Source organism: Manis javanica, chromosome 10 (assembly GCF_040802235.1).
Source record: "Manis javanica isolate MJ-LG chromosome 10, MJ_LKY, whole genome shotgun sequence".
In the NCBI taxonomy this organism is placed as follows: Eukaryota; Metazoa; Chordata; class Mammalia; order Pholidota; family Manidae; genus Manis; species Manis javanica.
This window is the reverse complement of record NC_133165.1, coordinates 2,637,059-2,649,701: the sequence shown is the minus strand read 5'-3', so window position 1 is coordinate 2,649,701 and position 12,643 is coordinate 2,637,059. Positions and strand designations below refer to the sequence as shown.

Genomic DNA, 12,643 nt, shown 5'->3' with positions numbered 1-12,643 from the left:
ACATCCTCGCCAACACTTGCTATTTCTTCTCTTTTTGATAACGACCATTCTGACTGGTCTGAGGTAATATCTCATGGAGGTTTTGTCTTGCATTTCCCTGATAATTAGTGATGTTGAGCACCTTTTCATGAAAAACCAAGCTTCCCAGCACGACTTGGAAGTCCTCTTCGACCCCACATCCCCACTCGCCCTCCCTCCGGGCTCGTGTTCCCACCGCCGCAGGACACTGCGCCCTTTTGACCGCCAGACCCGCTCCCGTGTCCCCACCGCCGGGAACCGCACAGCCCCGCAGGGCTGCCGACGCTGGACCCGCAACCGTCCCCAGGAAAGGCTGCCAAGCCCAGGGTCCGCGGCCATCCCCATGTGGATGCAGTCAGCGCGACAGGCGCACCGGACTCCCGGGCTCAGCAGGCAGGAAGAAGGAGGTATTTCATGCGTAATTTCTCACATTCATTACCTGTGCTGAAATGGCAGTATTTCGTATACTGTGGGTTAAAATTAAACGTTATTAAAATTAACGTCACCAGTTCCTTCCTACTGCAGCCTCTAGACCACGTCCGTCACGCGTGGACGCGCCAGCCTCCCGCCTGGCGCCGGGCCCCACGGTCGGGCCACAGTCCCACAGCCCAGCCGCTCAGCGCGGCCCGGCGCGGCAGACGCGGGAAGAAGTCCGCGAGCGCCTCCGCGCGAGAGAACGCGGGAGCCGCCGGCGCCTGCGTGCGGGGCGTGCGTGAGCGCGCGGGGGCGGGGCCAGGGGCGAGGCCAGGAGAGCGTGCCGGCGGGAACGCGCGCGCGATGGCCTGAGGCGTCGAGGAGCGTGCGCGCTGAGGGGGCAGGGCGGGGCGAGTCCGGGAAGGGGCGGGACCTCGACCGCACCCCTGACTTCCACCGCCTATTGGGGAGGCCGCCTACATTCTCCCGGCTGCCACCGCAGTTCGGGAGACGGGGAATTCCACGGGACCATCCCCAAGCTCCGCCTCTGGCCTACAAGAACTGAGACGTAGGGCGGGCACCGGAAGGAGGCGGAGCCTCCGCCTCGGGGGGCCAGGCGTCCTGCGTCCACAGCGCCCTCTGTTGACCCCCCTGAGGAGCTCCATGAAACTCGTCAGGCTCAATTTGCACCTGGCGAAAAGAGGTCGCTCTGCGAGCCTTGGGAAGAGCCGTCCCCACCCAAATCCTAGGTAAGCCTCTCCCGTCAAACACTCCTTTTAACTTCTGCAAATTTAGCTAGGTATACGCAAAAAGACAAAAAATTACAGTTATGATACTAAGTGAAAGAAGCCAGACTCAAAAGGCTAAATAGTGTATGATTCCATTTGTATATAGGAACCGAGAAATAGATCAGTGGTTGCCAGGGACTGGGTGCACCTGAGAGGGGCATGAGGGAACACTGCAGATAAGGAAACTAATGTGTATCTTGATTGTGGTGATGGTTACACAACTGTATGCACTTGTCAAAACTTAACCAGAAGCCAAAAAGTGTGAATTTTATTAAATGTAAACTGTACTTTTTTAAAAACACTAAAAACAGAAGGCAGATTGGTGGCTGCCAGGGGCAGGTAGGAATGGGGAAAGACCAATGAATGAGCAAGGGGTTCATTTTGGAGTAATAGGAATGTTTCATAACTAGATAGAGGTGATGGTTGCACAACATTGCAGATGGACTAAATGCCACTGAATTGTTCACTATGAAGTGTTTTAAGTTATGTGAATTTCATCTAAAAAAAAAGCTCCTGCCTGCATTTCTATTCAACCAGTCCATGTCTGGAGGCATTCCTCGGTGGGTGAGATGTTTATCGACTCCACTCTGGCCTCAGTCCCCAGGTACCTGTCATACTGTGAGCATGAGGAGAAGCAGGCCAAGAGGGTCATGTTTTAATGTGGTCTCTGAGCATGGATGAGTAAGGAATTAAAGGACCACACCCATACCCAATAAGCCATTATGATTCTCAACTTGCAGAAGAGGAAACTGAGGCTCAACGATCAAGGGTTTGTCCAAATTCGAACTGACATCTTGCCGACCAACTCTTAAACACACTTCAAGTGCTCCCTTCCTTTTTATAGATGAAGAGACTGAGGTTCAGGGAGGTTACACAAGCTAAGGAAGTAGCAAAGCCTAGGGATCAACCAAGACCCTTCAAGATCCTGTGTCCTTCCTCTAGGAGATAGGAATCTGTGGCTTAGTTGTTCCTTCTCTCCTTGCCTCCTGCCAAGAAGTTGGGAGCCAGCCCTCCCACCCCCACCACAATCTCCCATCCCCACCACAATCTCCCATCTTTGCAGATTACTCTGAGTAATCCCAGGGAATCTGGGACCCCTGTTTCTCCCGGAAACACCAGACAAGTTGGGAGAGTCATTATGCTCAACCACATCCAGTCCCCTCTGGCAGCCCAAAAAACACCTGTATTCAGCCCAGGAGGCCTTCCCCAGTCCCTCAAGACAGCACGCACCCAGAAGACACAGAATCTAAAAAACAAAGTACAAACTTTATTTTGTTTCTTTATAAAGGCACGGTGGCCTCTTGGTTTTTTTCCCCCACTTTCTTAACAAAATATAATAGCTTCTCCTTGAACAAAAAGACCTCAAAACTGTAAAAAACGAAAACGAAAACAAAACAGAACCAAAACCAAAACCAAAAAAGAACCAACAACAAACAAAACGAGAGAGACAAAGACATTTTGGGGTCGAAGATGGGCAACCTGGAGGGAGAGGTGGGGGCTGGGTGGTGGTGAGAACGGCCAATCCTAGTGCTGAGACGAGTCGGAGGGGGGGGAGAAGGGCAGCAGCAAACCCCAACCGAGAAGCAACCGGACCCCCAGAGCACCCCAACCCAGCCAGACCCCCCCACCTGTGTAAGTGCTTAAAGGGGGAAAGACAAAACCAAACAGAGGAGGGAAAGGGGAGTTGAAACTGACAGTCGTAGGGCTGGCTCTGGGGAGGGCAGAAATACCTTGGGGTTTTGTTTCATTTTCCCTGTTCTTAAAAACATGTTTAAATGAAAAAATGCTTTTTGGCGGAGAAAGGCCAGGCACCTGAGTGTCAGCTTCCCCCAGCCTCCGGGGCCGAGGCCCAGCCCCAGGTGTCCCGGGGCTCCCACACACTCCTGCCACCCCAGCCCCCGGGACCTCCGGTTGGGTGGCTTCACTCAATGGTCGATTTACAGTATGAAAAAGAGGTCATAAAAGAGACCCAAATGACGTCGTAATTTTGTAAAAATTCCTCACTCGTTCACCTGTGTTTCTCCCTGTTGCTGCCCCCGGCCCCCTCCAGCCCCCAGAAGGGAGAGGAGGGCTGGGGGTGGTCAGGGAAGCCCCCCGTTCCCCACTGGTTCCTCCCGGCTCTGGTCCATGGCATCGCTGTCCGAAGCCTCCGAATCAGAGGCGGCATCCGAGGCGTGGGCCCCGGGGCAGCCGCGGACCGGCTTCACGATGACCGCTCGCCGCCGCTCCTCCTCCTGGTCCTGCCTTTCCTGGGTGCCCTCTATGTGCTGGATCGCCTAGGGGGACAGGCTGCAATGACGGCTGGCCGGGGACAGCCGCTGTCTCCCACCACACACACCTGAGAAGTCCAGAGCTGTGCCTGGCAAGCAGCAGGCAGCCTGCCAGAGTGCAGGGGAAGCCCACCTAGAGCCCCTCTGCTGAGCTGAAGAAGCCCTCGGGGGGAAAGGACAGTGCGGGGCAGCCTGAAATCGCAAGCCTCTTTCATTTATTTACATATCTCAAAGTCTGCCTGTTGCCCTTGGAAGGTCTCTGATATTTCATTCTACAGTGGGCTGGGTTTATGTGCAACTGAAGTCCAGGAATTGGCAGGTATTTTTCCTGTTTGGCCTTTCTGGTTCAGGTGTTCGTTTCTGTGGTATCGTTGGGTGTCCCAGAGTGGTCCGGTCCGCAGCTAGGCACAGCAGTGACTTTGGGCCTGACACACAAGAGCTGATTCCTCTGTGTCTTCCTTCTCTGTAGGAGGCTTAACTGTCACCCAGTGCCACTTCCACCCCATCCCAGGTCCTGTGAGATGGAGGTGAGAAGATCTGGACCAACCCAAGAGCTGGATGCAGGAAGCAGGGCCTCTGGGAGCCAAGGACCCTCCCAGCAAACCCCACATGGAGGGAAGGAACAGGGTCTTCCCAGCCATCCTGTACCCTCACCTTCTCCAGAGCCACCTGCCACCTGGGGGATGGAGACTCACCTGGCTTCCTGATCCTCTCCCCACAATGCTCAAGCCCTGGCTCAATCCACTTCAGTCCCCCAATTCCTAATCTCCCCAATGGGCCTCTTACAGGACAACCCCACATGCTGCCCCCTCCCCGAGCCCAGGTACCTGCACAATGGTGTCCAGATTTTGCCGGGATGTGGAAACAGAGTTGATGACGGAGGTGGGTCCCATGGTGACGACATTGATGTGGTGGGAGGGAGGGGGCGGTGGTGCTGGTACAATCACCGTGGGGTGGTGGGTGGGAGCCGGAGGGGGCAGGAGCTGAGAGACAGAGGCCCTCAGTCCTTCTCCAAAGAGGCCAGGAGCTGCCCTTCCCTTCTGCCACCACAGAAGGTGTGGACAGCCCTCCGAAACCATTGCCCTCTGCCCACCACCACAGGCCTGGGCCTCCTTCACTCACACAGGGCTGGCCGGTTTGTGAATCCCCCTCCTCCATTCATTTCATATTTTAAGAAATGAGGAAAAGGTGGTCTAGAAAGGGGCTTCCAGCCACCTGCGATCCCATGGCCCCTTCACTCTCCAGAGCCAACCTAGTGCTCCAACAGCTAATAAACACAGTGGTAGGCAGGAGTTTATGCTCTGGCTTTAGACAGCCAGTGTTCAAATCCCTGTCCCCAGGTGCGGAGGCTCCTGGACATGTTATGTACCCTTTCTGTGCTTCAGCTGCTTGTCAGGACAACAGGAGCAGCAATAGCCCAGCCCCAAGGGCTGCCGCAGGGATCAAGGCAGTAATGGTGCAAGACGCCCGGACACCAGAGTGGCAGTACCGAGCTGCGGGCCCCTGCCTGCCCCGCCGGCCGCCCAGGGCCCTGCTCACCTGGGTCCGCAGGTGCTGCTCCCTCTCCAGCTTCTCCTGGTGCAGCAGCCGCACCTGCTCTTGCTGCTGTTGCAGTTGCACCTGCTGTGCGATCACCTTGAGCTTCTCCGGGTACATGTGGGCCTCCAGTGAGCGCACCTGGGGGCAAAACGGACGGGGTCAGTTCCCTGGTTCAGATGCTTCGGACTGCTGAGATCGGCCCCCCAAGCCCCGCTCCGTCCTTCGCAGACACTCGCCCCTGCTGTGATCCCCAGCGGCGGGGACCAAAGGTCACCCCACAGCCACCAAGCCTGCTGTGTCTCACGTCTTCCCCTGCCTCAGCCTCCCTTGCCCCACACTGTCTCTCCCTCTGGCCTCGAGGCCCCCGCCCATGCCAGTCCCTTCGCCTGGCTCACTGTGAGACTTGGCCTCCCAACCTCGGCTTAAGGAACAGGGTCTTCCCAGCCATCCTGTACCCTCACCTTCTCCAGAGCCACCTGCCACCTGGGAAGCCGTGGGGCAGCCCTGCTACCACCAGCCGCACCCCCTTCCCAATGCCCATCACTGGTGCATAGCTCGGTCACATGTTTTCACCATGTAAGGTCTTTGACTAGCCTCCCCCTCACTTGTGAGGGCAGGGACCCCCCCTGCCTGCCCCCCACCGGACCTCTGCTCCTGGGCTTGGCATAAAGCAGGTGCTGTGAACAGCCGCTCACGGGACGCAGGGGCGGGAGGAAAGAGAGACAGACCACAGCCTGCCCGCCGGCCCCACCTGCTCCTCCAGCATCATGCGCACGGAGCGCTCCTTGTCCAGCTGCTGCCGCAGCTCGATCATCTCCCGCCTCAAGTCCTCTGCCTTCTCGTCCTCCCAGATGTCTGGTGAGCCGATGCCCTCGTCCTTGTCTTCTGCACGCCGCCGCTTGGGGGACGAGCCACTCAGCTCCTGGGGATCCCAAGCGGTAGGTGAATGTGCCCTGACACCCCCATACCACCACAGCCACTCCAATGGGGAGGTGGGGGGTCCATCACAGCCCCCCAAAGCTGTCAAATCCAGGTGTGCTGGCACTAGGACGCCCATTCTGCATATCCAACAAATGGCCAGAGGCCAGAAAGGGGAGCAGAACAGGCTTACTCCCTCAGAGCCCACTCCACTGCCCTTGATGGATGGGTAAACTGAGGCCTGGGCAGGAAGGCAACATCTGAAGTAGGTGGGCCAGTGGGGAAGATGAGACAATGGCTGGGCCCAGGACATGCCCAGGGCAGGGAGGATCAGGAGGGCAGTGCACCGCGGGGGGGAGGCCTCTCAGGGTGCTACCTGGATGAATCGCTTGAGCTGTGTGTTCTGCTGCAGGAGCCTGGTCTTCTCCTGCTCCAGAGAGAAGATGTACTCCGCTGTCTGCTGGAGAATGGCTGCCTGCAGGTTGGGGGGCAAGTCAGGGCCCCAGCGGGCAGCATCTGCCACAGCTCATCTCCTTCTTCCTGCTTGAGCCCACCTCCTCCTCCAGGAAGCCCTCCTGGCCCTCACCCACCTTGCTGAGCTTCTCTCCATCTGTGTGGGGGATGAGGGTCTTAAGGGACTGGAAGCCCGCGTTGATGCTCTGCATGCGCCTCCGCTCGTTGCTGTTGGCAATCTCCCGCCGAATCCGCCGCTCCTGGTCCCGCTGAGTCTCAGGGGTCAGTGGAATGTTTGCAAGACTAAAGGGGAGGAAAGGGACACGCTCAGGCTAAGCGCCCTCCTTGTCCTGCCCCCGGTGGGCCCCTGTCTTTACGATCAGCTCCAGATGGGCCCAAGGGTAACCTGCATCCCTCCCATTACAAAAAAATGCCATTATCTGTCTGTGCCTATACCCTAGGCAGATCTGGAGGGAAATGGGGTCATGTGCTCTGGGATGCCTGGCTGTCAAAATAAGCATGCAGACCCCAGGTCCTGGCCCCACTGGCCAGCAGATCTGGATGGGGCCCAGAAATCTACATGGCGAGCAAGAATCCCTGTGATTCTGATGCAGCAGGCCCCAGATGATGATCAGAAACACTGGCTCCTACACCTAGAAGCTTGCTGTGCACCCAGACCTCCTTCAGCCTCACAGGCTTGAGGACCAAGGAGACAACCCTCCTTATTTCCCATCCCCGCAGCCCTATCTCCAGCCATGATGTCCTACATAAGCCCCCTGCCTGGCCCCAGCCACCCTGAGCTAAGACTTCAAAGACAAGACAGGTACTTCTCACTCCAGGAAGGGGACACCAGGCTAACCCCCTGGGGACAGTTCTCCCCCAAGCCCACTACCCTGTGCCAGAGACGTGAGGTGCCCAGCACGCAGCAAGCAGCACTACTGCACAGTATGTGACTGCATCTTGCAGGAGCAGCAACCGGTGGGGTGAGAGAGAAGGCAGCCAGTGGAAGGGGGCGAGGCTACAGGCCGAGAGGCGCTGGCGGGAGGCAGAGACGGCTCCCGAGGGGTGGGCCTGTGTGTGGCCGGGAGGAGGCATGCCGCCCTTCCCTGGCCTCTCCTGCAGCCTGCCCCCCCTACTCCTGGTCTGATGGCTTCCAGATGCTAGGCTCCTAGAAGAGGCCACCAGCCCCACCCAAAGCCACAGCCCTGGCTCCTTCCAGAGGGGCCTTCCTGGGGTGACCTGGTCCAGGCCTGAGCTGAGAGAGCTCACGCCCCTGGGTCTGGGGAAATGAGAAAAGGACTCTGAACAATCGTATTCCATTGATGGGGAAGCCTGGGCTCAAAGAGGTGCCCAGGTTCTGTGCCCATCCCCAGGCAGGAAGGAGTTTGACTGAAAATCCAGCAGGGGACACATCTGCAACAGCTGGAGACACGCAAGGCCTTTCCTGGCCCCTCTGGCTCACCCCAGCTCCCTTCGGACGCCAAACTCATCCTTGCCCCTTCCTGGGCCCTGGCCTGCTCTCCACACAGGGAGGGTAGTCAGTCAGCTGGAGCTAAGCCGGGAGGCAGGCTCCACATCAGCTGCTGCTGGGGGTGCAGAGACAGCACCCCAGGGCCTGCCTGGGGCCCTCTCCCTGGTGCAGGTCCTTCACAGGACCTTAGAATGTCAGTGCTGGAAAGAGGGCCCTCACCCCCACTTTGCAGATGGGTCTTAAGGCTCAGAGCAGGGAGGGACACAGTTCCAGAGTCAGACAGCTGAACACCTGACTCCCCCACTTCTGAGCACCTCACCTCTCCCAGCTTCCCTGCCCCTACAGTGGGGCTGGCAGGGGTAGCTGCGTGGAAAGAAGGACAGGATGCAGAGCAGGGGCCTGATATGCCGCGGCCTGCCCGCCTTCTGGGGGGTGAGAACTGAGCCCAGGCTCCCCAGCCTCGCAGTGCCCTCCAGACCACCTGTGCAGGGTGGGTTAAAGAAGAGACAAGAAAGGTGTCCTGAAAAGACAGCATACCACTCCCTTCAGGAGGGATATGAGGACACCCCGACAGACAGGTGCCAAGGACTCTGTGAAAGGGCCAAGCATGTGGTACACACTGCCATCACGTTAGGTCTGATCATTCACAGAACTCTTAAATTTTTCCCTGACTCCCAATGACACCCAGTTGGGTGGTTGTGTTGTAATGAGGAATCAAGAGTCCTGGGAGGGTAAGGGATATGCCCAAGGTCAAGCAGCCAGACCACTGCACAACAGGTGCCTGCAGACCCCCAAGACCATGCCCTCCTCCCTCACCTGCTGATGGCACTTTCTACTGACAGTTCCTGCACACAGCCCACTTCTTACAGAGCCTTGTGTGTGGCCTCCAGAAAAAGTGCTCTGCCTTTCCTGGGGTGGGACACAGTGCAAAAATGAAATAATGTGCCCAAGACTGCACCGTGCTAGCCGGGCAGGGCAGGGCCAGGTGCAGTGAACCTCCCGCGCTTCCCAGCTCTCACTGCCTCCAGCTCTGACCCACCCACTCCCTCACCAGCAGAAGCTAGAGCTCAGTTCATCCGTTCAGCACGCAGCGGGAAATCAGTTTGCAGGGGCTGGCCACTTCTCTGCCCTGGGGAGCCAACCCTCAGCCCCTCCCTTCTCCTCAGGATGCCCACAAGCTGGGGAGGCCAAAGGGGACTGTGTGGCCCAGGCCTCAAAGCTCCAACAGGAAGGGTCCTGGCACCCAGGCAGGGAGGAGCAGGGGCTTGCTCATCCTGTCCCCAGAGTCACCAAGTGCATCAGCCCAGCCTCCCAGCTCAGGAATCAGCTGCTGGTTAACATAGTGCAGACTTAGTCCCAGAAAACAGACTTCACCACAAAGCTACATTTCCTCTTGAGAGACTGGGCTGCCACCAAGGCTCTCAACTATAACTCCCCTAAATAATCCTGGAAATACTGGCTAACAGTTTCTTTAACAGAATGGGACTAACCAGTGATTCCGATTGGTGGAATCATGGCTAATCGGGAGTTCTGATTGGTGGAGTGCTGGCCAACCAGAGGTTCACACTGCTGACCAACCGGGTTCCCATAAGGGATGGCAAGTTAGAATTTCCAGTTTATACTGCACTAGATAAAATGGATTTTTCTGCCAAAGTCTAAAAGAATCTTACATTTCTTGCTGGGTTTTGCAGACGCAAACATGATTTACAGTAATTGTAAGGTCCTCTGTCCCCTGCACAACTTCAGAGCCCCCCAGGTGAGCAGTGAAGGTAGCCTTGTCCACTGACACCAAGTGTCTTTCGCTTCTCTCCCTCCCCGACTGCCCCTGGACAGCCAGTCTCCTGGGGCTGGGCAGCCAGCAGCCAAGGAACAGTTTGGGTACCAGCCTTGGGTGCTAAGACTAGAGCTGCAACCCCTCCACCACCAGAGTACCCCCAGACAGCCCCCTGGGAATAACACCAGCCTCCCAGCCAGAGGCTCAGGGGCAGCGAGCACATTCTTCAAATTTAGATCCTGGCCTGGCCTGGCCTCCCACCTAGCCCAAGGACAAGTAGTCCCCACTCCCCCGACACTTCCTGCCTCAAATCAGCCTAATAACTCTCATTTCACACTGCTTGAAGTCACTCACACACCCGCCAAGCACCATCTACAGTCAGAGTTGGGAACACTCACACAAGATTTTTTTCTCATACCCCAGAAAGAGGACAGGAGGGAGAAGATGCCCCTCCCCAAGGACACCCAAGGTGCTCACCTTTCTCTCTGCAGCAGCACTGAAGCAGCCCAGGGTCCTCACCCATCCCCATGCTACTATCCATACACTCTTCTCTGACCAGCCTGCCACCCCTGCCCTAGGTCCCAGAACACACCGTGTACAGGCTGTTGTCATCGCAAACACCCCTGCCTCTCCCAATGATTTCTCCAGCCCCTCAGACGGAGCCCTGCAGTGGGTTCAAGTGCAAACTCCACCCTGCCACTCAGTAGCTGTGGAAGCCCAAACTTAACCACTTCATCTCTTGCAGCCTCAGTTTCCTCATATGTAAAATGGGGGGATGCTGCCTTGCTTCCTAGGGTCATGGTGAAGTTTAACAGAGGAGTAAAACTATTAAAGATAATGGGGTGTTTCTTTTTTCCAGAGTTTGTACCCAGGACTCTGGGAGAACTCACGGATTTCTTAGGCTGACAAGACCGTGTAGCATCACAAGACCTCAAGGACTTTGAGGACTGGGGCCAGTTCTGGTTCACTGTGGTCTCTTCAATCCCAGTACAAAGTAGGTGCCTCATAAACACCGGATCAGGGACCCCCCACACACACCAAAGCCTCCAACTGTTCTCTAACTTCTCCTGAGGGGAGTTCTCTTTCTCCCACACTGAGGGCAAAAGTAAACTCTGTAAGACCACCATGCTTCTGCACCTAAGACTTTTGAGGGCCGTTTCAACAGCCACCAGGCACTTTCCATTCACACAGCCAAATTCCAAAGGTGCTCCATTTCAGAGACTGAGAGCAGTTAGGCAACACAGGTTCAAAACCACACAGCTTGTGCAGGGGCCACTGTGCAGCACAATCCCCAGGTAAGTCAGCAAGATGGAGAAGCAAGGAGCACTGCTAGTCACTGAAGGACAGAGCAAAGTCCAGCAGCCTGAGAAGTGAGTCCATCTGGCCAGAAGGCCCTGCCCAGCCCATATACTGGATCCTGGACAGGCCTCCCACCTCACCCCACAGCCCCTTCTGAAAATGAACAAACCCAGAGACCCAGCTGCACACCCACCATGTGCAGTTTCAACTGTCCTGCAGCTCAGCAGGTTCAGCACACATCCCATGGCCAATCCTGGAGAAATCCATGAACTCTTCCGGAGTCCTGGGTATAAATTCCTGGGGGAATGCTGGACTCCTCTGGGGAACGGGCCAGGAACAGAGGGCCCACTGTGCCAAGGCTGCCCGGAGTCAGGAACAAACATATTCTCTAGCATCTGGGGCAGCTCAACCCCACCTCCCCATTGCCCAGCCCTCCCCTAAGCAACCAGCAGCTGAGCTTAAGAACCAGGTTCTGGGATCAGGGTTCAAGTCCCCACCCGACCACTGCTGGAGCTGGTCCCCTTCCCAGGACCATGTCTTAATCCCAAACAGGAATAACGCCACTTAATTCAGAGGAAGATTGTGACAAGTAAAAAAAAATCTAGCAAATCGAGCCCCCAGAACATATTAAGAGCTCCAAAATTTTTTTCTTTTAATGTATTACAGTTAGGCTCTCCAGGTGGACCTTCTGGAAGGACCAGCATTCAAGGAAGGCCTACTGGCTGCCCACAGCTCTAGCCCATCCACCCTGAACTTGAGAGTAATTAGGATGGAAGTCCCGGGGTGGCGGGGATCATATACAGGGGTAGCAACTTTCCCCCAAGCTGGGTCTCTGCAGTCCCTGGTGTCCACCAGCCCGGGCCACACCGCTCAGGCCCCTCCCTCAATCCCGCCCTGCCTACCCCTGGCGGCAGAGCACGTGGCCCCAGCCCTGGGGAACCATTTCCCTCCTAGAGCAGCGCGGCAGGAAAGAGGCCCCAAGTCCTCGGGCCGCAGCACAGTCGTCCCGCGGGTCTGCTCGATATGCAGAACCCCAGGCCCTTCTCCCGACGGTTGGAGTTGCGGGCATGCGCATTTTAACTAGTGTCCTGGGCGAATCGGGTGCGGTGTGTGAACCCATCACCCTTTGGAAAAGGATGGATCTGGAGCAACCTGGGCCAAACTTGAGAAATGGCTCCGGGGGGAGGGCTACGAACCTCGGTCCACGCACCCGCGCACCCACTCGGCTGCGAGACCGGTCGCTTTCGATTTACAGCTGAGGGAAGGGGCGTGGGATGGGAAAGTTTGCAACGGAGAGCCACGTGTGGCAGGCAACGGCCTGGTGAAGCCTCTGATGCCCCCTGCCCAAAAAGCCCCGGGAGTGGGCCTGCCTCGCCCACCGCAACTGCCGGGGCAGAGCTTTGTGCGACGAAAGCGTGGCTCCGGCGCGCCTACAACTCCCACAATGCCGCACCAGCGGGGACAGGAGAACTACAGCTCCCGCGAGGCGGCGCGCCGAGGTCCGCCTACTCCAAGAGGGCTGCAGAGTCACGTCCAGGCCTCGCTAGTAAACAGCGTCCGAGCGCGGGCGGAGAGCGAGCGAGCGGCCGCCAACGTGCCCGGGTCCCCGGCGCCCCCGGCCGGCCGGGCCAGCCCCCTCGGGTCCCGCCCACCCCCGCATCTCTACTCGAGCACGCCCCCGGACCCAGCTGCAGCCCCG

General features: G+C 57.4%; 1 protein-coding gene across 5 annotated transcripts in view; it reads right to left on the bottom strand.

The window, feature by feature from the left end:
* Positions 1-2,465: 2,465 nt before the first annotated feature.
* The window catches only part of TFAP4 (transcription factor AP-4), a 28,748-nt gene continuing 18,570 nt past the window's right edge, over positions 2,466-12,643 (bottom strand). For 3 of the 5 annotated variants that reach the window (XM_037014579.2, XM_073214573.1, XM_017675172.3), the window contains exons 2-7: positions 6,538-6,703; positions 6,324-6,422; positions 5,781-5,951; positions 5,030-5,167; positions 4,318-4,473; positions 2,466-3,496 (exon numbers count right to left, since the gene is read on the bottom strand). In XM_037014579.2, the coding sequence (XP_036870474.1) occupies positions 3,302-3,496; positions 4,318-4,473; positions 5,030-5,167; positions 5,781-5,951; positions 6,324-6,422; positions 6,538-6,612 (834 nt within the window). In that variant the 5' untranslated portion in view covers positions 6,613-6,703 and the 3' untranslated portion in view covers positions 2,466-3,301. Of the gene's footprint in view, positions 3,497-4,317; positions 4,474-5,029; positions 5,168-5,780; positions 5,952-6,323; positions 6,423-6,537; positions 6,704-11,846; positions 12,035-12,140; positions 12,318-12,643 lie in introns of those variants that run through there. The other 2 variants (XM_073214572.1, XM_073214571.1) reach the window with 2 other exon arrangements.